Below are 24883 nucleotides of genomic sequence, written 5' to 3'. Positions count from 1 at the left end.
CAGCGGTGGTGGTGAATCTGGGGAATTGTGGAGGCTGGATCATTGAGGATTGTTTGTGGGCTGTGAGTTGGGGCTGTGGGGAACTGGCACGACAGTGGAAAGGCTACCTGAAGCTGATCCACCACGATCTTACAGTCTACAGCCTTCCCCTGCACATCTGCTCCTGTGTTGTCACAGACACACAGTAAAGTTCCACTAAGCTGGAAGTTTCAGTACGAACGGCTAATAATATCATAGAAACATAGAAAATAGGTGCAGGTGGTGGCCATTTGGCCCTTCGAGCCAGCACCGCCATTCATTGTGATCATGGCTGATAGTCCCCAATCAATAACCCGTGCCTGCCTTCTCCCCATATCCCTTGATTCCACTAGCCCCTAGAGCTCTATCTAACTCGCTCTTAAATCCATCCAGTGATTTGGCCTCCACTGCCCTCTGTGGCAGGGAATTCCATAAATTCACAACTCTCTGGGTGAAAAAGTTTTTTCTCGCCTCAGTCTTAAATGGCCTTCCCTTTATTCTAAGACTGTGGCATCTGGTTCTGGACTCGCCCAACATTGGGAACATTATCTCTGCATTTAATCACATAGAATTTTTAGATATTCAGTACAGCTTTCTCCACAATATTGCATAATTCAACTGCTCCAAGATAATCAAACCAACATCGCAATCATTTGACATTGTTATTATGAAATGAATAATTTTAAAGAATTTAAAATTTCCTAGGGCATTGAAAATGATTAAAAGTAATTAAAGATGATAAACAATAGAAAACCCATTAAAAAGAGGAACCGATCTCCTATTCTATAAGACAGTCACAAAATGCTGGAGTAACTCAGCGGAACAGGCAGCATCTCTGGAAAGAAGGAATGGGTGCCAAAATGTCACGTATTCCTTCTCTCCAGAGATGGTGCCTGTCCCGCTGAGTTACTCCAGCATTTTGTGTCTATCTTTGGTTTATAGACAATAGGCAATAGACAATAGGTGCAGGAGTAGGCCATTCGGCCCTTCGAGCCAGCACCGCCATTCAATGTGATCATGGCTGATCATCCCCAATCAGTACCCCGTTCCTGCCTTCTCCCCATATCCCCTGACTCCGCTATTTTTAAGAGCCCTATCTAGCTCTCTCTTGAAAGCATCCAGAGAACCTGCCTCCACTGCCCCCTGAGACAGAGAATTCCACAGACACACCACTCTCTGTGAGAAAAAGTGTTTCCTCGTCTCCGTTCTAAATGGCTTACTCCTTATTCTTAAACTGTGGCCCCTGGTTCTGGACTCCCCCAACACCGGGAACATGTTTCCTGCCTCTAGCGTGTCCTAACCCCTAACAATCTTATATGTTTCAATAAGATTCCCTCTCATCCTTCTAAACTCCAGAGTGTACAAGCCCAGCCGCTCCATTCTCTCAGCATATGACAGTCCCGCCATCCATGGAATTAACCTTGTAAACCTCAATAGCAAGAATGTCCTTCCCAAATTAGGGGACCAAAACTGTACAGAATACTCCAGGTGTGGTCTCACTAGGGCTCTGTACAACTGCAGAAGGACCTCTTTGCTCCTATATTAGATTCCTCTTGTTATAAAGGCCAACATGCCATTCGCTTTCTTCACTGCCTGCTGGTTTAAACCAGCATCTGCAGTTCCTTAATACACATTTTGTCTCCTATTCTATAAGACCATATAACAGTATTGGAAGTCCTGAATTTAAAATCTTATTTATTGTCAACCCAGTATTGTCCAGTAGATCCCCCGCATGCATGGATCGAGTAGATCCCAGCATGCATGGATCCAGTAGATCCCGGTGCATAGATCCAGCAGACACCCGCATGTAGTTATCCAATAGATCACCACATGTAGGGAACCAATCGATCCCCACATGTATGGACCTAGTAGATCACCACATGTAGTCATCCAGTAGATTGCTGCGTGTGGGGATCCAGTAGATCACCACAAATAAAGGAGCCAGGGATCCCCACATGTAGGGATCCAGTAGATCACCACATACAGGGGACAAGTATACGCACAAATGTATGGACCCAGTGGATCGCCACATGTGGGGATCCAGTAGATCACAGCATATAGGGAGCCAGCAGATCACTGCATAAACATTCTGTGCTGGGTGTTATGGTTAGTTTCCTGCCAGTCTCTGCACTCAGTCTCAGTATGTACTGGTGATATACAGTCATAGAGTGATGCAGGCCCTTCGGCCCAACTTGCCCACACCGGCCAATATGTCCAAGCTACACCTGTCTCACCTGCCTGTGTTTGGTCCATATCCCTCCAAACCTGTCCTATTCATGTACCTGTCTGACTGTTTCTTAAATGTTGGGATAGACCCAGCCTCAACTACCTCCTCTGGCAGCTTGTTCCAGACACCCACCACCCTTTGTGTGATAAAGTTAACCCTCAAATTCCTATTAGATCTTTTCCCCTCACCTTAAACCTGTGTTTTCTGGTTCTCGATTCACTTACTCTGGGCAAGAGACTGTGCATCTGCCCGATCTATTCCTCTCATGATTTTATACCTATCTATTGGCGCAAGTGAAACTGCGTCTGAAACTGCAGGGATCTGGTTTGGAATTTCTGAAAACATTACTGTCCTTCTGATCTAATGCTTGTCATGTTCTTCATATAAAGATAATCCTTAAAGATTTGTATTCTCTAATTCTTTATTAATAACAGCATCAAATCATAAAGTAGCATGATTCAGCTTTGATTGGTCAGCTAGATTAATGCTCATGAATGATAGTAATGCAGAATGATTAGACCATAATTAGTCCCCAAGCATTCTTAAAATAATTATGCTGTCTAGACTTTGATCTGATGCACCAAGTGAAGTGTTGTTTCTGAAAGTCCTTTATTCAGATTTTAAATTCCATTACAAAATCATCATGTTTTTTATTCTATTAAAGCTTTCTGTGGTTTATAAAAATAGGTCAAAATGGAAAAAGCAAACAAAGAATTGAAAGTGCCAGAGTGGTTGGTAAAGATGCACGTGGACCACAAACTGGTTCCTTGAGATCAACAAAGAGACCACCTGATAAAGGGACGTATCAAACCCCTGTCCCCATCCACAGCAGCACGAGTTCAACAGATAATTCAGATCAACGGCCATCATTCAGCATCGTGCAGACACCATTACAATGTGAGACCCCCATTTCTGGAGCTCAGCTCGAGTTCTGCTCGCCTCAAGTTCAGAAATATTCATCAGAGAGACAGCCAGCATCCGGGACCCCCCTTAAAAAGAAAGATATTGTCAAAGAGGTAATTGGTGGCGAAAATGGGAGCCAAATCAACGGTGATGTCCATGAAAGAATATCCTATATCTGTTTAGATGAGACCAAAGTAACTGAGAAAACCGCTGAGTTTCCCTGTACTGTGAAGCCACTGACCAACCGCACTGAAGAATGCTCTGGTGAGGACCGTTATTATTGTACAGACATCGATCAGTTGCTTCCAAAAGGTTTCATGGAGGATGTGGTACCATCAGATATGTTTGGTAGCAAATCAGAAAAGGAATGGAGTGACAGAGACAAGAGTCCAAAGTGTTTATCGGAGGCACCACATTTTGTTCATGACATTGAATGTAAACCACAGGCAGAAGCAGCACCAGATCCACCTCAAAACATTGCTGCTGCTGCTGATAATCATAAAGATGACGTTGACAATAACTCAGCAAAGATGACGTGGGACTCCACTGATGGAAAAGCTACAAATGTGGAAAACTGGGGCAAGAGCCATTTGCAGGAAGGAACCGTGGCCACAGAGGTAACTAAGGGCCTTATGTCATCAGCAACTAATAACCATAAAAGCTTACATGCTGTAACAGGTTCTGACAGTAACTCCAGACGTGGAGTAGAAGAGCAAGATCATATTGGAGTTTTAAAACATGCTGATGAAGCTCCAGTTAAAGAACAGGCGCGATCAGAAGTTGCAAACTCTGCTAGTTCACTGAAAGAAGGAAAGTCAGCCACTGAGCCCATTGAGATGGAGCAGCAGTGTGCCACGTGTGATACGAACGAAAATAAAGTCATGGTAAGATGGGCGGTAACATTATTCACAAAATATCATTCACATAAAAGAAACTATTCAGGTGCTGCTATAGATTCAGGTTGGGCACCTGCAGGAAATGGGCCCTGCAATGTTGTTGAATCAAATAAAGGACAAGAAAAGGTACAGAGTGCTGGTGTAACTCAGCGGGTCAGGCAGCATCTGTGGAGAACATGGATAGGTGACGTTTCACAGAGTGCTGGAGTAACTCAGCGGGTCAGGCAGCATCTGTGGAGAACATGGATAGGTGACGTTTCACAGAGTGCTGGAGTAACTCAGCGGGTCAGGCAGCATCTGTGGAGAACATGGATAGGTGACGTTTCACAGAGTGCTGGAGTAACTCAGCGGGTCAGGCAGCATCTGTGGAGAACATGGATAGGTGACGTTTCACAGAGTGCTGGAGTTACTCAGCGGGTCAGGCAGCATCTGTGGAGAACATGGATAGGGGACGTTTCACAGAGTGCTGGAGTAACTCAGCGGGTCAGGCAGCATCTGTGGAGAACATGGATAGGTGACGTTTCACAGAGTGCTGGAGTAACTCAGCGGGTCAGGCAGCATCTGTGGAGAACATGGATAGGTGACGTTTCACAGAGTGCTGGAGTAACTCAGCGGGTCAGGCAGCATCTGTGGAGAACATGGATAGGTGACTTTACACAGAGTGCTGGAGTAACTCAGCGGGTCAGGCAGCATCTGTGGAGAACATGGATAGGTGACGTTTCACAGAGTGCTGGAGTTACTCAGCGGGTCAGGCAGCATCTGTGGAGAACATGGATAGGTGACGTTTCACAGAGTGCTGGAGTTACTCAGCGGGTCAGGCAGCATCTGTGGAGAACATGGATAGGTGACGTTTCACAGAGTGCTGGAGTAACTCAGCGGGTCAGGCAGCATCTGTGGAGAACATGGATAGGTGACGTTTCACAGAGTGCTGGAGTAACTCAGCGGGTCAGGCAGCATCTGTGGAGAACATGGATAGGTGACGTTTCACTGAGTGCTGGAGTAACTCAGCGGGTCAGGCAGCATCTGTGGAGAACATGGATAGGTGACGTTTCACAGAGTGCTGGAGTAACTCAGCGGATCAGGCAGCATCTGTGGAGAACATGGATAGGTGACGTTTCACAGAGTGCTGGAGTAACTCAGCGGGTCAGGCAGCATCTGTGGAGAACATGGATAGGTGACGTTTCACAGAGTGCTGGAGTAACTCAGTGGGCCAGGCAGCATCTGTGGAGAACATGGATAGGTGACGTTTCACAGAGTGCTGGAGTACTCAGCGGGTCAGGCAGCATCTGTGGAGAACATGGATAGGTGACGTTTCACAGAGTGCTGGAGTAACTCAGCGGGTCAGGCAGCATCTGTGGAGAACATGGATAGGTGACGTTTCACAGAGTGCTGGAGTAACTCAGCGGGTCAGGCAGCATCTGTGGAGAACATGGATAGGTGACGTTTCACAGAGTGCTGGAGTAACTCAGCGGGTCAGGCAGCATCTGTGGAGAACATGGATAGGTGACGTTTCAGAGTGCTGGAGTAACTCAGAGGGTCAGGCAGCATCTGTGGAGAACATGGATAGGTGACGTTTCACAGAGTGCTGGAGTAACTCAGCGGGTCAGGCAGCATCTGTGGAGAACATGGATAGGTGACGTTTCACAGAGTGCTGGAGTAACTCAGCGGGTCAGGCAGCATCTGTGGAGAACATGGATAGGTGACGTTTCACAGAGTGCTGGAGTAACTCAGCGGGTCAGGCAGCATCTGTGGAGAACATGGATAGGTGACGTTTCACAGAGTGCTGGAGTAACTCAGCGGGTCAGGCAGCATCTGTGGAGAACATGGATAGGTGACGTTTCACAGAGTGCTGGAGTAACTCAGCGGGTCAGGCAGCATCTGTGGAGAACATGGATAGGTGACGTGTCACAGAGTGCTGGAGTAACTCAGCGGGTCAGGCAGCATCTGTGGAGAACATGGATAGGTGACGTGTCACAGAGTGCTGGAGTAACTCAGCGGGTCAGGCAGCATCTGTGGAGAACATGGATAGGTGACGTTTCACAGAGTGCTGGAGTAACTCAGCGGGTCAGGCAGCATCTGTGGAGAACATGGATAGGTGACGTTTCACAGAGTGCTGGAGTAACTCAGCGGGTCAGGCAGCATCTGTGGAGAACATGGATAGGTGACGTTTCACAGAGTGCTGGAGTAACTCAGCGGGTCAGGCAGCATCTGTGGAGAACATGGAGAGGTGACGTTTCACAGAGTGCTGGAGTAACTCAGCGGGTCAGGCAGCATCTGTGGAGACCATGGATAGGTGACGTTTCACAGAGTGCTGGAGTAACTCAGCGGGTCAGGCAGCATCTGTGGGAACATGGATAGGTGACGTTTCACAGAGTGCTGGAGTAACTCAGCGGGTCAGGCAGCATCTGTGGAGAACATGGATAGGTGACGTTTCACAGAGTGCTGGAGTAACTCAGCGGGTCAGGCAGCATCTGTGGAGAACATGGATAGGTGACGTTTCACAGAGTGCTGGAGTAACTCAGCGGGTCAGGCAGCATCTGTGGAGAACATGGATAGGTGACGTTTCACAGAGTGCTGGAGTAACTCAGCGGGTCAGGCAGCATCTGTGGAGAACATGGATAGGTGACGTTTCACAGAGTGCTGGAGTAACTCAGCGGGTCAGGCAGCATCTGTGGAGAACATGGATAGGTGACGTTTCACAGAGTGCTGGAGTAACTCAGCGGGTCAGGCAGCATCTGTGGAGAACATGGATAGGTGACGTTTCACAGAGTGCTGGAGTAACTCAGCGGGTCAGGCAGCATCTGTGGAGACCATGGATAGGTGACGGTTTCACAGAGTGCTGGAGTAACTCAGCGGGTCAGGCAGCATCTGTGGAGAACATGGATAGGTGACGTTTCACAGAGTGCTGGAGTAACTCAGCGGGTCAGGCAGCATCTGTGGAGAACATGGATAGGTGACGTTTCACAGAGTGCTGGAGTAACTCAGCGGGTCAGGTAGCATCTGTGGAGAACATGGATAGGTGACGTGTCACAGAGTGCTGGAGTAACTCAGCGGGTCAGGCAGCATCTGTGGAGAACATGGATAGGTGACGTTTCACAGAGTGCTGGAGTAACTCAGCGGGTCAGGCAGCATCTGTGGAGAACATGGATAGGTGACGTTTCACAGAGTGCTGGAGTAACTCAGCGGGTCAGGCAGCATCTGTGGAGAACATGGATAGGTGACGTTTCACAGAGTGCTGGAGTAACTCAGCGGGTCAGGCAGCATCTGTGGAGACCTTGATAGGTGACGTTTCACAGAGTGCTGGAGTAACTCAGCGGGTCAGGCAGCATCTGTGGAGACCATGGATAGGTGACGTTTCACAGAGTGCTGGAGTAACTCAGCGGGTCAGGCAGCATCTGTGGAGAACATGGATAGGTGACGTTTCACAGAGTGCTGGAATAACTCAGCGGGTCAGGCAGCATCTGTGGAGACCTTGGATAGGTGACGTTTCACAGAGTGCTGGAGTAACTCAGCGGGTCAGGCAGCATCTGTGGAGACCATGGATAGGTGACGTTTCACAGAGTGCTGGAGTAACTCAGCGGGTCAGGCAGCATCTGTGGAGAACATGGATAGGTGACGTTTCACAGAGTGCTGGAGTAACTCAGCGGGTCAGGCAGCATCTGTGGAGAACATGGATAGGTGACGTTTCACAGAGTGCTGGAGTAACTCAGCGGGTCAGGCAGCATCTGTGGAGACCATGGATAGGTGACGTTTCACAGAGTGCTGGAGTAACTCAGCGGGTCAGGCAGCATCTGTGGAGAACATGGATAGGTGACGTGTCACAGAGTGCTGGAGTAACTCAGCGGGTCAGGCAGCATCTGTGGAGACCACGGATAGGTGACGTTTCACAGAGTGCTGGAGTAACTCAGCGGGTCAGGCAGCATCTGTGGAGACCATGGATAGGTGACGTTTCACAGAGTGCTGGAGTAACTCAGCGGGTCAGGCAGCATCTGTGGAGACCATGGATAGGTGACGTTTCACAGAGTGCTGGAGTAACTCAGCGGGTCAGGCAGCATCTGTGGAAAACATGGATAGGTGACGTTTCACTGAGTGCTGGAGTAACTCAGCGGGTCAGGCAGCATCTGTGGAGAACATGGATAGGTGACGTTTCACAGAGTGCTGGAGTAACTCAGCGGGTCAGGCAGCATCTGTGGAGAACATGGATAGGTGACGTTTCACAGAGTGCTGGAGTAACAGCGGGTCAGGCAGCATCTGTGGAGAACATGGATAGGTGACGTTTCACAGAGTGCTGGAGTAACTCAGCGGGTCAGGCAGCATCTGTGGAGAACATGGATAGGTGACGTTTCACAGAGTGCTGGAGTAACTCAGCGGGTCAGGCAGCATCTGTGGAGACCATGGATAGGTGACGTTTCACAGAGTGCTGGAGTAACTCAGCGGGTCAGGCAGCATCTGTGGAGAACATGGATAGGTGACGTTTCACAGAGTGCTGGAGTAACTCAGCGGGTCAGGCAGCATCTGTGGAGAACATGGATAGGTGACGTTTCACAGAGTGCTGGAGTAACTCAGCGGGTCAGGCAGCATCTGTGGAGACCATGGATAGGTGACGTTTCACACAGTGCTGGAGTAACTCAGCGGGTCAGGCAGCATCTGTGGAGACCATGGATAGGTGACGTTTCACAGAGTGCTGGAGTAACTCAGCGGGTCAGGCAGCATCTGTGGAGAACATGGATAGGTGACGTTTCACAGAGTGCTGGAGTAACTCAGCGGGTCAGGCAGCATCTGTGGAGAACATGGATAGGTGACGTTTCACAGAGTGCTGGAGTAACTCAGCGGGTCAGGCAGCATCTGTGGAGAACATGGATAGGTGACGTTTCACAGAGTGCTGGAGTAACTCAGCGGGTCAGGCAGCATCTGTGGAGAACATGGATAGGTGACGTTTCACAGAGTGCTGGAGTAACTCAGCGGGTCAGGCAGCATCTGTGGAGAACATGGATAGGTGACGTTTCACAGAGTGCTGGAGTAACTCAGCGGGTCAGGCAGCATCTGTGGAGAACATGGATAGGTGACGTTTCACAGAGTGCTGGAGTAACTCAGCGGGTCAGGCAGCATCTGTGGAGAACATGGATAGGTGACGTTTCACAGAGTGCTGGAGTAACTCAGCGGGTCAGGCAGCATCTGTGGAGAACATGGATAGGTGACGTTTCACAGAGTGCTGGAGTAACTCAGCGGGTCAGGCAGCATCTGTGGAGAACATGGATAGGTGACGTTTCACAGAGTGCTGGAGTAACTCAGCGGGTCAGGCAGCATCTGTGGAGAACATGGATAGGTGACTTTTCACAGAGTGCTGGAGTAACTCAGCGGGTCAGGCAGCATCTGTGGAGAACATGGATAGGTGACGTTTCACAGAGTGCTGGAGTAACTCAGCGGGTCAGGCAGCATCTGTGGAGAACATGGATAGGTGACGTTTCACAGAGTGCTGGAGTAACTCAGCGGGTCAGGCAGCATCTGTGGAGAACATGGATAGGTGACGTTTCACAGAGTGCTGGAGTAACTCAGCGGGTCAGGCAGCATCTGTGGGAACATGGATAGGTGACGTTTCACAGAGTGCTGGAGTAACTCAGCGGGTCAGGCAGCATCTGTGGAGAACATGGATAGGTGACGTTTCACAGAGTGCTGGAGTAACTCAGCGGGTCAGGCAGCATCTGTGGAGAACATGGATAGGTGACGTTTCACAGAGTGCTGGAGTAACTCAGCGGGTCAGGCAGCATCTGTGGAGAACATGGATAGGTGACGTTTCACAGAGTGCTGGAGTAACTCAGAGGGTCAGGCAGCATCTGTGGAGAACATGGATAGGTGACGTTTCACAGAGTGCTGGAGTAACTCAGCGGGTCAGGCAGCATCTGTGGAGAACATGGATAGGTGACGTTTCACAGAGTGCTGGAGTAACTCAGCGGGTCAGGCAGCATCTGTGGAGAACATGGATAGGTGACGTTTCACAGAGTGCTGGAGTAACTCAGCGGGTCAGGCAGCATCTGTGGAGAACATGGATAGGTGACGTTTCACAGAGTGCTGGAGTAACTCAGCGGGTCAGGCAGCATCTGTGGAGAACATGGATAGGTGACGTTTCACAGAGTGCTGGAGTAACTCAGCGGGTCAGGCAGCATCTGTGGAGAACATGGATAGGTGACGTTTCACAGAGTGCTGGAGTAACTCAGCGGGTCAGGCAGCATCTGTGGAGAACATGGATAGGTGACGTTTCACAGAGTGCTGGAGTAACTCAGCGGGTCAGGCAGCATCTGTGGAGAACATGGATAGGTGACGTTTCACAGAGTGCTGGAGTAACTCAGCGGGTCAGGCAGCATCTGTGGAGAACATGGATAGGTGACGTTTCACAGAGTGCTGGAGTAACTCAGCGGGTCAGGCAGCATCTGTGGAGAACATGGATAGGTGACGTTTCACAGAGTGCTGGAGTAACTCAGCGGGTCAGGCAGCATCTGTGGAGAACATGGATAGGTGACGTTTCACAGAGTGCTGGAGTAACTCAGTGGGTCAGGCAGCATCTGTGGAGAACATGGATAGGTGACGTTTCACAGAGTGCTGGAGTAACTCAGCGGGTCAGGCAGCATCTGTGGAGAACATGGATAGGTGACGTTTCACAGAGTGCTGGAATAACTCAGCGGGTCAGGCAGCATCTGTGGAGACCATGGATAGGTGACGTTTCACAGAGTGCTGGAGTAACTCAGCGGGTCAGGCAGCATCTGTGGAGAACATGGATAGGTGACGTTTCACACAGTGCTGGAGTAACTCAGCGGGTCAGGCAGCATCTGTGGAGACCATGGATAGGTGACGTTTCACAGAGTGCTGGAGTAACTCAGCGGGTCAGGCAGCATCTGTGGAGAACATGGATAGGTGACGTTTCACAGAGTGCTGGAGTAACTCAGCGGGTCAGGCAGCATCTGTGGAGAACATGGATAGGTGACGTTTCACAGAGTGCTGGAGTAACTCAGCGGGTCAGGCAGCATCTGTGGAGAACATGGATAGGTGACGTTTCACAGAGTGCTGGAGTAACTCAGCGGGTCAGGCAGCATCTGTGGAGAACATGGATAGGTGACGTTTCACAGAGTGCTGGAGTAACTCAGCGGGTCAGGCAGCATCTGTGGAGAACATGGATAGGTGACGTTTCACAGAGTGCTGGAGTAACTCAGCGGGTCAGGCAGCATCTGTGGAGAACATGGATAGGTGACGTTTCACAGAGTGCTGGAGTAACTCAGCGGGTCAGGCAGCATCTGTGGAGAACCTGGATAGGTGACGTTTCACAGAGTGCTGGAGTAACTCAGCGGGTCAGGCAGCATCTGTGGAGAACATGGATAGGTGACGTTTCACAGAGTGCTGGAGTAACTCAGCGGGTCAGGCAGCATCTGTGGAGAACATGGATAGGTGACGTTTCACAGAGTGCTGGAGTAACTCAGCGGGTCAGGCAGCATCTGTGGAGAACATGGATAGGTGACGTTTCACAGAGTGCTGGAGTAACTCAGCGGGTCAGGCAGCATCTGTGGAGAACATGGATAGGTGACGTTTCACAGAGTGCTGGAGTAACTCAGCGGGTCAGGCAGCATCTGTGGAGAACATGGATAGGTGACGTTTCACAGAGTGCTGGAGTAACTCAGCGGGTCAGGCAGCATCTGTGGAGAACATGGATAGGTGACGTTTCACAGAGTGCTGGAGTAACTCAGCGGGTCAGGCAGCATCTGTGGAGACCATGGATAGGTGACGTTTCACAGAGTGCTGGAGTAACTCAGCGGGTCAGGCAGCATCTGTGGAGAACACTGGATAGGTGACGTGTCACAGAGTGCTGGAGTAACTCAGCGGGTCAGGCAGCATCTGTGGAGACCACTGGATAGGTGACGTTTCACAGAGTGCTGGAGTAACTCAGCGGGTCAGGCAGCATCTGTGGAGAACATGGATAGGTGACGTTTCACAGAGTGCTGGAGTAACTCAGCGGGTCAGGCAGCATCTGTGGAGACCATGGATAGGTGACGTTTCACAGAGTGCTGGAGTAACTCAGCGGGTCAGGCAGCATCTGTGGAAACATGGATAGGTGACGTTTCACATGAGTGCTGGAGTAACTCAGCGGGTCAGGCAGCATCTGTGTGGAACATGGATAGGTGACGTTTCACAGTGTGCTGGAGTAACTCAGCGGGTCAGGCAGCATCTGTGGAGAACATGGATAGGTGACGTTTCACAGAGTGCTGGAGTAACCAGCGGGTCAGGCAGCATCTGTGGAGAACATGGATAGGTGACGTTTCACAGAGTGCTGGAGTAACTCAGCGGGTCAGGCAGCATCTGTGGAGAACATGGATAGGTGACGTTTCACAGAGTGCTGGAGTAACTCAGCGGGTCAGGCAGCATCTGTGGAGAACATGGATAGGTGACGTTTCACAGAGTGCTGGAGTAACTCAGCGGGTCAGGCAGCATCTGTGGAGAACATGGATAGGTGACGTTTCACAGAGTGCTGGAGTAACTCAGCGGGTCAGGCAGCATCTGTGGAGAACATGGATAGGTGACGTTTCACAGAGTGCTGGAGTAACTCAGCGGGTCAGGCAGCATCTGTGGAGAACATGGATAGGTGACGTTTCACAGAGTGCTGGAGTAACTCAGCGGGTCAGGCAGCATCTGTGGAGAACATGGATAGGTGACGTTTCACAGAGTGCTGGAGTAACTCAGCGGGTCAGGCAGCATCTGTGGAGAACATGGATAGGTGACGTTTCACAGAGTGCTGGAGTAACTCAGCGGGTCAGGCAGCATCTGTGGAGAACATGGATAGGTGACGTTTCACAGAGTGCTGGAGTAACTCAGCGGGTCAGGCAGCATCTGTGGAGAACATGGATAGGTGACGTGTCACAGAGTGCTGGAGTAACTCAGCGGGTCAGGCAGCATCTGTGGAGAACATGGATAGGTGACGTTTCACAGAGTGCTGGAGTAACTCAGCGGGTCAGGCAGCATCTGTGGAGAACATGGATAGGTGACGTTTCACAGAGTGCTGGAGTAACTCAGCGGGTCAGGCAGCATCTGTGGAGAACATGGATAGGTGACGTTTCACAGAGTGCTGGAGTAACTCAGCGGGTCAGGCAGCATCTGTGGAGAACATGGATAGGTGACGTTTCACAGAGTGCTGGAGTAACTCAGCGGGTCAGGCAGCATCTGTGGAGAACATGGATAGGTGACGTTTCACAGAGTGCTGGAGTAACTCAGCGGGTCAGGCAGCATCTGTGGAGAACATGGATAGGTGACGTTTCACAGAGTGCTGGAGTAACTCAGCGGGTCAGGCAGCATCTGTGGAGAACATGGATAGGTGACGTTTCACAGAGTGCTGGAGTAACTCAGCGGGTCAGGCAGCATCTGTGGAGAACATGGATAGGTGACGTTTCACAGAGTGCTGGAGTAACTCAGCGGGTCAGGCAGCATCTGTGGGAACATGGATAGGTGACGTTTCACAGAGTGCTGGAGTAACTCAGCGGGTCAGGCAGCATCTGTGGAGAACATGGATAGGTGACGTTTCACAGAGTGCTGGAGTAACTCAGCGGGTCAGGCAGCATCTGTGGAGAACATGGATAGGTGACGTTTCACAGAGTGCTGGAGTAACTCAGCGGGTCAGGCAGCATCTGTGGAGAACATGGATAGGTGACGTTTCACAGAGTGCTGGAGTAACTCAGCGGGTCAGGCAGCATCTGTGGAGAACATGGATAGGTGACGTTTCACAGAGTGCTGGAGTAACTCAGCGGGTCAGGCAGCATCTGTGGAGAACATGGATAGGTGACGTTTCACAGAGTGCTGGAGTAACTCAGCGGGTCAGGCAGCATCTGTGGAGAACATGGATAGGTGACGTTTCACAGAGTGCTGGAGTAACTCAGCGGGTCAGGCAGCATCTGTGGAGAACATGGATAGGTGACGTTTCACAGAGTGCTGGAGTAACTCAGCGGGTCAGGCAGCATCTGTGGAGAACATGGATAGGTGACGTTTCACAGAGTGCTGGAGTAACTCAGCGGGTCAGGCAGCATCTGTGGAGAACATGGATAGGTGACGTTTCACAGAGTGCTGGAGTAACTCAGCGGGTCAGGCAGCATCTGTGGAGAACATGGATAGGTGACGTTTCACAGAGTGCTGGAGTAACTCAGCGGGTCAGGCAGCATCTGTGGAGAACATGGATAGGTGACGTTTCACAGAGTGCTGGAGTAACTCAGCGGGTCAGGCAGCATCTGTGGAGAACATGGATAGGTGACGTTTCACAGAGTGCTGGAGTAACTCAGCGGGTCAGGCAGCATCTGTGGAGAACATGGATAGGTGACGTTTCACAGAGTGCTGGAGTAACTCAGCGGGTCAGGCAGCATCTGTGGAGAACATGGATAGGTGACGTTTCACAGAGTGCTGGAGTAACTCAGCGGGTCAGGCAGCATCTGTGGAGAACATGGATAGGTGACGTTTCACAGAGTGCTGGAGTAACTCAGCGGGTCAGGCAGCATCTGTGGAGAACATGGATAGGTGACGTTTCACAGAGTGCTGGAGTAACTCAGCGGGTCAGGCAGCATCTGTGGAGAACATGGATAGGTGACGTTTCACAGAGTGCTGGAGTAACTCAGCGGGTCAGGCAGCATCTGTGGAGAACATGGATAGGTGACGTTTCACAGAGTGCTGGAGTAACTCAGCGGGTCAGGCAGCATCTGTGGAGAACATGGATAGGTGACGTTTCACAGAGTGCTGGAGTAACTCAGCGGGTCAGGCAGCATCTGTGGAGAACATGGATAGGTGACGTTTCACAGAGTGCTGGAGTAACTCAGCGGGTCAGGCAGCATCTGTGGAGAACATGGATAGGTGACGTTTCACAGAGTGCTGGAGTAACTCAGCGGGTCAGGCAGCATCTGTGGAGAACATGGATAGGTGACGTTTCACAGAGTGCTGGAGTAACTCAGCGGGTCAGGCAGCATCTGTGGAGAACATGGATAGGTGACGTTTCACAGAGTGCTGGAGTAACTCAGCGGGTCAGGCAGCATCTGTGGAGAACATGGATAGGTGACGTTTCACAGAGTGCTGGAGTAACTCAGCGGGTCAGGCAGCATCTGTGGAGAACATGGATAGGTGACGTTTCACAGAGTGCTGGAGTAACTCAGCGGGTCAGGCAGCATCTGTGGAGAACATGGATAGGTGACGTTTCACAGAGTGCTGGAGTAACTCAGCGGGTCAGGCAGCATCTGTGGAGAACATGGATAGGTGACGTTTCACAGAGTGCTGGAGTAACTCAGCGGGTCAGGCAGCATCTGTGGAGAACATGGATAGGTGACGTTTCACAGAGTGCTGGAGTAACTCAGCGGGTCAGGCAGCATCTGTGGAGAACATGGATAGGTGACGTTTCACAGAGTGCTGGAGTAACTCAGCGGGTCAGGCAGCATCTGTGGAGAACATGGATAGGTGACGTTTCACAGAGTGCTGGAGTAACTCAGCGGGTCAGGCAGCATCTGTGGAGAACATGGATAGGTGACGTTTCACAGAGTGCTGGAGTAACTCAGCGGGTCAGGCAGCATCTGTGGAGAACATGGATAGGTGACGTTTCACAGAGTGCTGGAGTAACTCAGCGGGTCAGGCAGCATCTGTGGAGAACATGGATAGGTGACGTTTCACAGAGTGCTGGAGTAACTCAGCGGGTCAGGCAGCATCTGTGGAGAACATGGATAGGTGACGTTTCACAGAGTGCTGGAGTAACTCAGCGGGTCAGGCAGCATCTGTGGAGAACATGGATAGGTGACGTTTCACAGAGTGCTGGAGTAACTCAGCGGGTCAGGCAGCATCTGTGGGAACATGGATAGGTGACGTTTCACAGAGTGCTGGAGTAACTCAGCGGGTCAGGCAGCATCTGTGGAGAACATGGATAGGTGACGTTTCACAAGTGCTGGAGTAACTCAGCGGGTCAGGCAGCATCTGTGGAGAACATGGATAGGTGACGTTTCACAGAGTGCTGGAGTAACTCAGCGGGTCAGGCAGCATCTGTGGAGAACATGGATAGGTGACGTTTCACAGAGTGCTGGAGTAACTCAGCGGGTCAGGCAGCATCTGTGGAGAACATGGATAGGTGACGTTTCACAGAGTGCTGGAGTAACTCAGCGGGTCAGGCAGCATCTGTGGAGAACATGGATAGGTGACGTTTCACAGAGTGCTGGAGTAACTCAGCGGGTCAGGCAGCATCTGTGGAGACCATGGATAGGTGACGTTTCACAGAGTGCTGGAGTAACTCAGCGGGTCAGGCAGCATCTGTGGAGACCATGGATAGGTGACGTTTCACAGAGTGCTGGAGTAACTCAGCGGGTCAGGCAGCATCTGTGGAGAACATGGATAGGTGACGTTTCACAGAGTGCTGGAGTAACTCAGCGGGTCAGGCAGCATCTGTGGAGAACATGGATAGGTGACGTTTCACAGAGTGCTGGAGTAACTCAGCGGGTCAGGCAGCATCTGTGGAGAACATGGATAGGTGACGTTTCACAGAGTGCTGGAGTAACTCAGCGGGTCAGGCAGCATCTGTGGAGAACATGGATAGGTGACGTTTCACAGAGTGCTGGAGTAACTCAGCGGGTCAGGCAGCATCTGTGGAGAACATGGATAGGTGACGTTTCACAGAGTGCTGGAGTAACTCAGAGGGTCAGGCAGCATCTGTGGAGAACATGGCATAGGTGACGTTTCACAGAGTGCTGGAGTAACTCAGCGGGTCAGGCAGCATCTGTGGAGAACATGGATAGGTGACGTTTCACAGAGTGCTGGAGTAACTCAGCGGGTCAGGCAGCATCTGTGGAGAACATGGATAGGTGACGTTTCACAGAGTGCTGGAGTAACTCAGCGGGTCAGGCAGCATCTGTGGAGAACATGGATAGGTGACGTTTCACAGAGTGCTGGAGTAACTCAGCGGGTCAGGCAGCATCTGTGGAGAACATGGATAGGTGACGTTTCAGAGTGCTGGAGTAACTCAGCGGGTCAGGCAGCATCTGTGGAGACCATGGATAGGTGACGTTTCACAGAGTGCTGGAGTAACTCAGCGGGTCAGGCAGCATCTGTGGAGAACATGGATAGGTGACGTTTCACAGAGTGCTGGAGTAACTCAGCGGGTCAGGCAGCATCTGTGGAGAACATGGATAGGTGACGTTTCACAGAGTGCTGGAGTAACTCAGCGGGTCAGGCAGCATCTGTGGAGAACATGGATAGGTGACGTTTTGGGTCGGGTCCCTTCTTCAGACTCATCATCCTCCGACATTTCTGTCGCCTCCAGTCACATCTGCCATCACCACACCTTTCAGCCCTCCTTTTCTAAAGCTATATTCCCCAAGGATGCTGCCCGACCCGCTGACTAACTCCAGCAGTTTGTCATTTTTGTAAATGAGCATCTGCAGTTCCTTGTTTCTACTTTAAATTTCAAGTGTTTGTGTACCTTGTGTGTTGTGACCAAAGATCATAGCTCCGGGTGTGACTGTCGGCAGACCAACATCCCTCTGGGTATGAATAACGTTTTATCGTATTGTATCGTATTATAAGAGAGAAGAGAAATTGTTACAGAAATGTTGTTACATTTAGTCAATACTAATTCAAATACAAATACCAAATCAGCAAATTAGTTCACATTGAATGTCAAGAACTGATAATTTATGTAAATGTTTGAATTATGCAATATCTATAGTTACATTAGGTAGAGACCTTAGTGCATCCCCTTCAATTCAATTTAAATACAAGGGCAAGATGCAGTAAGAAAGCCACTGGCATGGCCATGATCAGTATGAAATGTTGCCTTAGGCTTTGTGACCAGACCGTTGAGTTCAGTCATTAATTGTCCTGATTTTGTGCAGATCTCACCATCTGACTTAGCCCTAACCCTACCTCACATGTTTGTCTTCCTTCACCATCAGACTTTATCACCTTTTTTGAGTGAGAGGCATCGTTTTAACAGTCTCAGTTATTGCTCAGTCGGGAAATCATTGTAATAAACCATTGCTTGTTGGCAGAGACAGTCATAGAAAGTTTACAGCAAAGGAGGCTGTCGAAGGCATTCTGTCTGTCTCGGGAGAAGGAGAGTTTCCCAACCCAGTAGCAGGTGTGACTCTACCTAGGGCACAGCTCTTTATGTCTTCATCGACGCAAGGCTCTGCTATCACACTTTTCAGGGAGTTTGTTTCGCTCCCTGACCTGCCTCCAGGTGCAAGATAGCATCTCCTCTTTAAGTATATAGATTCAAATTCAGTGAACACAATATTATTCCTGGTATGTCCTCAAGATTCCTGGTCTATTGGAAACAAATACATCATCGCTCATTATTCATACTCTCATTTTTCACAGGATGAGAAAACTTGTTATTCTGCCAAGCAAAATGGAACAAATGTAGACTGTATTAAAATACATGATCTCAACCTCTGTGACGTTTTTGAAAATGCCGTCCAAACCATTAAGAATGGAGATGAGCACAAGTTAGAGAATCTGTGTCAGCGTTACTGTGGCCTACCTGCGTAAGTACAAGTGTTGGCTCATTGACATGGTTGTCCAGTTCCCCCAACATCTGTTACTCTTTAATGGAGAGAAGTTCTGCATCAACAGAAAGTGCCAGAGACCTTGAATTAGATGTTCAAAAGGGAACTGCAGATGCTGGAATATCGAAGGTACACAAAATTGCTGGGGAAACTCAGCGGGTGCAGCAGCATCTATGGAGCGAAGGACCTTGAATTAGATGATTTGGGCTGTATTGTTAGTTGGCAACAAGTTCTAACGAGGCAGAATAGCTCCCAGAATAGCAAAAGGTTAACTATAGGATTTGGTAATATTTGTGAGTGGTGTTAATGAATATAGTTTGTGAGTAGTGTTACTCCTGTAATGATGAGGAGTGTAGAACAATGAGTTGTGCAAGATGCTATTTGTTGTTGGTCTTAGGCTGTGCAGTGCTGGTGTTCCAGCAGGGGGAGACGGAGTGGATCACACAAGTGGGCCAATGGTCAATAAACGAGTTCTGTATTCTGACTGAGCATGCCCAGGTCATAGGTCATTCGCGATAAACATTCTGAGCTGCTGCATGTGTGTAGACTTGTGTTTCATCCGTAGTCAGGATCAAACCCGAGTCTCCGGTGCTGCAAGCTCTGTTGAATTGCTATTGTAGTTAGCAACACTATTTCTCCATTGGTTCATGCAGAAATCTCAGCAGTGACAATCGGACAAGGACATTTTCCTTGTGAATCATAATTCTGTACTGCAATAATATCTTAAACATCTTTTTATCAGCCACACTGATGATGCTGGGAGATCTCTCTTGCACATTGCTGCCATCTATGGGAATGCTGAAATCTGTCAGGTACTTATATGAATTTGTCTGTATACATACTGAATATGATAGGTAGATTTTAATCCAATTCATATTTTTTATTGTAATTTTTAAACAGCAGGGCAAGTCAGGCCACGTTTGGAGAAGTATATCTCAGGTCTGCTCTCTGGTCAGTCTTTTGGTCGTCTCTCCAAAGATGCTTCCTGGCCAGCATTGCCGTTTTCATTTCAGATATTTTTGCATCCATAGATGTCATTTTATGGTTTCAGTTATCGCCCTCTATTCTGTAACTTTCTGCGATACTTACTGGCATGATTCTGTATTTTAAAGACAGTAGCATCAATTTCAATGATAATTGTATGCACATCTTAGGTAGGATTGGCACAGTATGTTATGGAAATATAAGGGTGTCTGTTACTGTTTAATCCAAGTATATAAAACAACATCAGTGGGGGCGCTGTGAGACGACTGCCCTGCCAGCAGTGTTCGTCATTTATACTTTTTTTGTTTTTTTTAGTTTGTCCAAATGTGTTTTAATGTCTCTCGGTGTGTCATGTGTGGAGGGTATGGGGGGTAAGGGGGAAACCGCTTTTGGTTGCCTCCTCCACGAAGAGGCGACTTTTTCCATGTTGCCTCCCTCGCGGCCTAACACCATGGATTGGTGCGGCCTTTCCCGGCGTCTGGTCCAGAGCTTCAGCAGCGGGCGCAGCGTGGACTTTTTCCAATCGCTGGCCCGTGGATTGTTCAGTTTGCGGAGCTTCTAGCCGCGGGCGCGGCGGGGACTTACTTACTAACCATCCAGAGCGGGATCCCTCGCTGGGAATCCCTGGAGAAGAGCTCCGACTGCCGGCCTGCAGCCTACGTCATCCTGAAGCCACGATCTCCAGTAGGGAAGCTATGATTCGGAACTTGCCTTCCAAACGAGAGGGCCTGTCATCTGGCCGCCCGCAACGGCGACTGCGGAGGTTATGGCCCCGACCACGGGGGAATAATGGAGGAGGACTGGCTGTACTTTGTGCCTTCCACCACAGTGAAGAATGCTGTGGTGGATGTTTGTGTTAAATTTTTATTGTGTATTGTGTGTTCTTTTGTATTGTACCGCTGCTGGCAAATTCATTTCACTGCACTTTATTGTGTATGTGATGAATATATCTGATTGATCGATTGATTGAGGCAATTTTGGGGGAAAATTGTTTATAATTTAGTTTCACATTTTAAAATGTTAATAATTATTAGTGTTGTACTAATCATATTAAAATATATTGTGAAAGTTGGAACCAGTGGGTTAAAACTAACATCACTATTTTTTGTAGGTCTTATTACAAAATTGTGAAGTGCAGAAACTATTAAATAGCCAGGACAGAGAAGGACGAACGGCATTACATTATGGAATTGTCCACAACAACAGGAGGATGAAGCGACTGCTTCTATGCAATGGAGCCCTGCCTGATATTCCTGACAATTACTCACAAACTGCTCTGGATCTGGCTCTGAACATGATTAATGCAGGAGAAATTGGCAGTGATTGATGCTCTGATTGCTGTCGACAGCAGACCTCTACGGTCTCCACAAACGGCCACTTTTCCAAGGGTTAGCTCCTCATTGCAACAAGGAAATCCTCACTCAGTTACTCTACTCAAGTTCTCCAATACCAGTTGGAACTTTCTTCTTGTGATACTGCGTGCTTTCCTGCAGTAATATCCATGCACAAACCTTAAGCATTGTTCTTATGTTGTATGTGCCACAATAGATTATTTGTCGTGTTGGTCATGATTAGCCAAATGATCCACAGTTGAAAGCAGATGATACAAAGCTGTAGCAAGATGTTTAAGAAGGAACTGCAGATGCTGGAAAAATCAAAGGTAGACAAAAATGCTTGAGAAACTCAGCGGGTGAGGCAGCATCTATGGAGCAGAAGTCTGAAGAAGGGTCTCGACCCGAAACGTCACCTATTCCTTTGCTCCATATGTTGCCTCACCCGCTGAGTTTCTCCAGCACTTTTGTCTACAAAGCTGTGGCAAAGTGATTTTCCAAGAGGTTTTTTAGAGATTGTGAATTTAACAGTTCAATGATAATTTTTTGTCACATGCACCTAGGTAGAGTGATTTTTTTTTGCAGTTTAGTGACATGGTGGGCCGAAGGGCACGTTTCCAAGCTGTAGAACTCTGTTTCTAAATATAATTATATTATTGACCACCATAGGTTAATCCTATACTGAAAATCTTAATTCTTCATCACCAGCACCAAATGACAATAGACAATAGGTGCAGGAGTAGGCTATTCGGCCCTTCGAGCCAGCACCGCCATTCAATATGATCATGGCTTATCATCCCCAATCAGTAGCACATCCAAACCCTTAATAATCTTATATGTTTCAATAAGATCCCCTCTCATCCTTCTAAATTCCAGAGTGCACAAGCCCAGCCGCTCCATTCTATCAACATATGACAGTCCTGCCATCCCGGGAATTAACGTTGTGATATTTGTGAAAATGTTAAGTTCCAATTATCAATATTACTAAAAGTCTGATCTGACCACTTCCTGTTGTTCTATATATTGATTTTAGAAAAAATGCTGCCACTTACGACTGTGATTTTTGGCCATCTTACTCAGAGTCTCCCTCTGCTGCGCAGGACAAGAGGATTTTTCCCATCGATGAAAAATAAAGGAGTTATTAGTGTTTAAAAAATGTTGAGATTCTCTCTCTTGAAGGCCACAAAGGTCCCTCCGGAGGGACTATAAAACCCAGAAGTGTTGAGTGCCTCAGTCAGTATCTGCAAGATGGGGGAGAGAGAGGGTCACGTCTCTCATTCTGAGCTGTGAATAACACTGAACACATGTCTACTAAACTGAGTGGTTTTACTGACCTGTCAGTGCCCTTAATGTGGTTTGAAAATATAGTTTGGAAATACTAAAGCTGTGTTGCCTTTGGTTTGGAAATGCTAAATCTGTGTTGCCTTTGATTCAGATTCAACTTTATTGTCATTGTGCAGTGTACAGTACAGAGACAACGAAATGCTGTTAGCATCTCCCTAGAAGAGCGACATAGAATATGAGCAATAAATAAATATATTTACGTTTGGTTTGGAAATGCTAAAGCTGTGTTGCCTTTGGTTTGGAAATGCTAAAGTTGCCTTGCCTATTTAAAGTTGCCTTGCCTAATTAAAATTGCCTTGCCTAATTAAACTTGCCACGCCTAATTAAAGTTGCCGTGCCTAATTAAAGTTGCCGTGCCTAATTAAAGTTGCCGTGCCTAATTAAAGTTGCCTTGCCTTCTATATAATTAAGAGTCTAATCTTGACCACTTCCTGTTTGCGCTCTATTTTGATTTTAGAAAAAACACTACAACGTATGGATGTGATTTTTGACCATCTTACTCAGATTCCCCTTCCGCTCATCAGGTGCCGAGGACTTTTCCCATAGATGAAAAATAAGAGTTATTAGTGCTTAAAAATGTTTATATTCTCTCTCTCCTGTCAATCACGCCATAAAGGCCACGCCCCTTCTGGTGGGATGGGGGAGGGACTATAAAACCCAGACGTGTGGGCGTGGCTCAGTCTCTGCAAGATGGAGGAGGGAGAGGTCACGACTCGCTGTCTTTAATGGCCTTGCACCCTGCTTGAAATGGTATGAAACTGCACTTGAATTTGGTGGCCTTGCACCCTGCTTGAAATGGAATTTCAAGGAAGAGCCGTGAGTCAACTGCCAGCCCACCAGCCGTGAGTGAGTGAGCTGCCAGCACAACAGGCTTGAGTGACTGAGCCGCCAGCCCAAGAATCCATTCGGCCCACAATGTCCATACTAGCCCTCTGGAAACCAGTCCCTTCAGCCCACAACACCTATACTACTGCTCCAGAAAGCCCCTCCACCAATATTGGAATTGGTGGAGAGGTGGAATATTGCGTTGAGGGACCTGCCCACACGTTTGATGCTGGGACCCAATGGGTCCCAATTAGTCTAGAGTCTTACAAAATATTGTTCTGTTGACATCAAATTGAAGGATGATAACCATCACACCCGTTTATAAGATATTTTGTGGTGTTGGATTATCAAAACGTTAAGTAATTCTTTAAAAATCTTTTTGTGCTCAAAAGTCAGAACTGAGCTAATTTGCCTCTTGCTTCCACAATCATTTACTGATAATTGACCTACAAATGCTTTCAGGGACAGTTTATGCAATCACTTGTTGTAGACATCCAATGTTAAAGGCAAGTTTACTTCACCTAATCTAAATGAACTGTAAACAAAAGGACAGCCGACATTAAAAATAAGAATGATAGTTTATTAAAGAAAACATAAATTCAGTTTTCTGGAGTAAATCTAATATTGTAAGTAAATAATATTCAATACATAATCAAGTTTTCATTTAAAAAAACCCACAAGAAAACATATACGTAATACTTCCATCTTTAAAGAAATATATCATATTAATTAAAATGTTTACTCTAGATTTAGTATAAAAATGTAGTGATTACAACACTAACTTGTGAGCCAAGTTATCCATTCTATTGCAATATGTTCTCACACAACACACCTAATCTAGCCCATGCAGCAGCTGGATACTGTTGGGAAATTCCTGCAGAAAAGCCTCTATTATGGGCAGTCATCTAATTGTAATCCTCTGGGGATGGCAGAATCACAACACATTCAATGCAGATTTACAGCACAGCCTCAGTTTATGATAGTATTCCCTGGGCCACATCAGATATTGACCATGTTAGTACTGTGTTCTTTTACAGCAATGAAGTACAATTGTTTTGTGAATGTCGACTTGCGTCCCTTCCAGTTTTACTCATTGCAGTGGATAGGAATTCTGCTGATTGGACAACGGTGGTCTCGATCTGCTCAACAATATCACAATAATGTCTTTTCCTTTCTCTTGATTTTTCTTTCAATTTGTCTTGAAGTCTGAAGGAAGTGTGTTTTTGAAATGAGGTTGATTATTATCAGGAGGATTCTTACAGCTTATGTCAATGGGTAGGACCTTGCATCCTTTGTCTCATTGCATTTCTGCCCCATAACTCGATTGGTACAGCTTACACCAGCATGGTGATTACATTAGTACAGCTGGGACTTGGAATAGTGAGACCAACATCCCAACTATGCAATAGAAATAGCAAACATTGCGCAACTCACAGGCTCCCCAGATTTCAACTACTCATTTTCATGACAGTACAGAAAATCTTTCTCTAGAAATTGGGTTAAGTATTTTAACATGTAATGACATATCAGAATAACATGAAGCCTTTAATCTGATGGTATATGAATTAGAGAGGATTATTGGCACGGTTTGAACAAGCGCTATCAGATCTGTGGCAGGTTTAACACATAATGCGAAAAGCGAGAATGAGCTGTCAATTGTCCAAAGTTTATGATGGAGAGGTGCAAATTCACCCTGGATGTCTCCCTGGATTTGCCGAACTGTACTGTAGTGTACAGTACACTAATACTGGTGTACTGTAGTGTACAGTACACTAATACTGGTGTAATATACTGTAGTGTACA

At 48.0% G+C, this 24883-nt stretch overlaps 2 protein-coding genes across 5 annotated transcripts in view; one reads left to right on the top strand and one right to left on the bottom strand.

The window, feature by feature from the left end:
• Positions 1–21577, top strand: part of LOC116986026 — a 37741-nt gene extending 16164 nt beyond the window's left edge. For 2 of the 4 annotated variants that reach the window (XM_033041219.1, XM_033041218.1), the window contains 4 exons: positions 2933–4032; positions 18409–18575; positions 19339–19408; positions 20692–21577. In XM_033041219.1, coding sequence (XP_032897110.1) covers positions 2933–4032; positions 18409–18575; positions 19339–19408; positions 20692–20907 — 1553 coding nt within the window. In that variant the 3' untranslated portion in view covers positions 20908–21577. The remainder of the gene's footprint in view (positions 1–2932; positions 4033–18408; positions 18576–19338; positions 19409–20691) is intronic. The other 2 variants (XM_033041221.1, XM_033041220.1) reach the window with 2 other exon arrangements.
• Positions 21578–23747: 2170 nt separating this feature from the next.
• Positions 23748–24883, bottom strand: part of tmc7 (transmembrane channel like 7) — a 47413-nt gene continuing 46277 nt past the window's right edge. Inside the window, exon 17 of the mRNA XM_033041217.1 lies at positions 23748–24835. The gene's annotated coding sequence lies outside the window, so the exon portion shown is untranslated. The remainder of the gene's footprint in view (positions 24836–24883) is intronic.

The sequence above is a fragment of the Amblyraja radiata genome, chromosome 22, assembly GCF_010909765.2.
Source record: "Amblyraja radiata isolate CabotCenter1 chromosome 22, sAmbRad1.1.pri, whole genome shotgun sequence".
Classification (NCBI taxonomy): domain Eukaryota; kingdom Metazoa; phylum Chordata; class Chondrichthyes; order Rajiformes; family Rajidae; genus Amblyraja; species Amblyraja radiata.
This window is presented reverse-complemented; position numbering and strand designations above follow the sequence as displayed.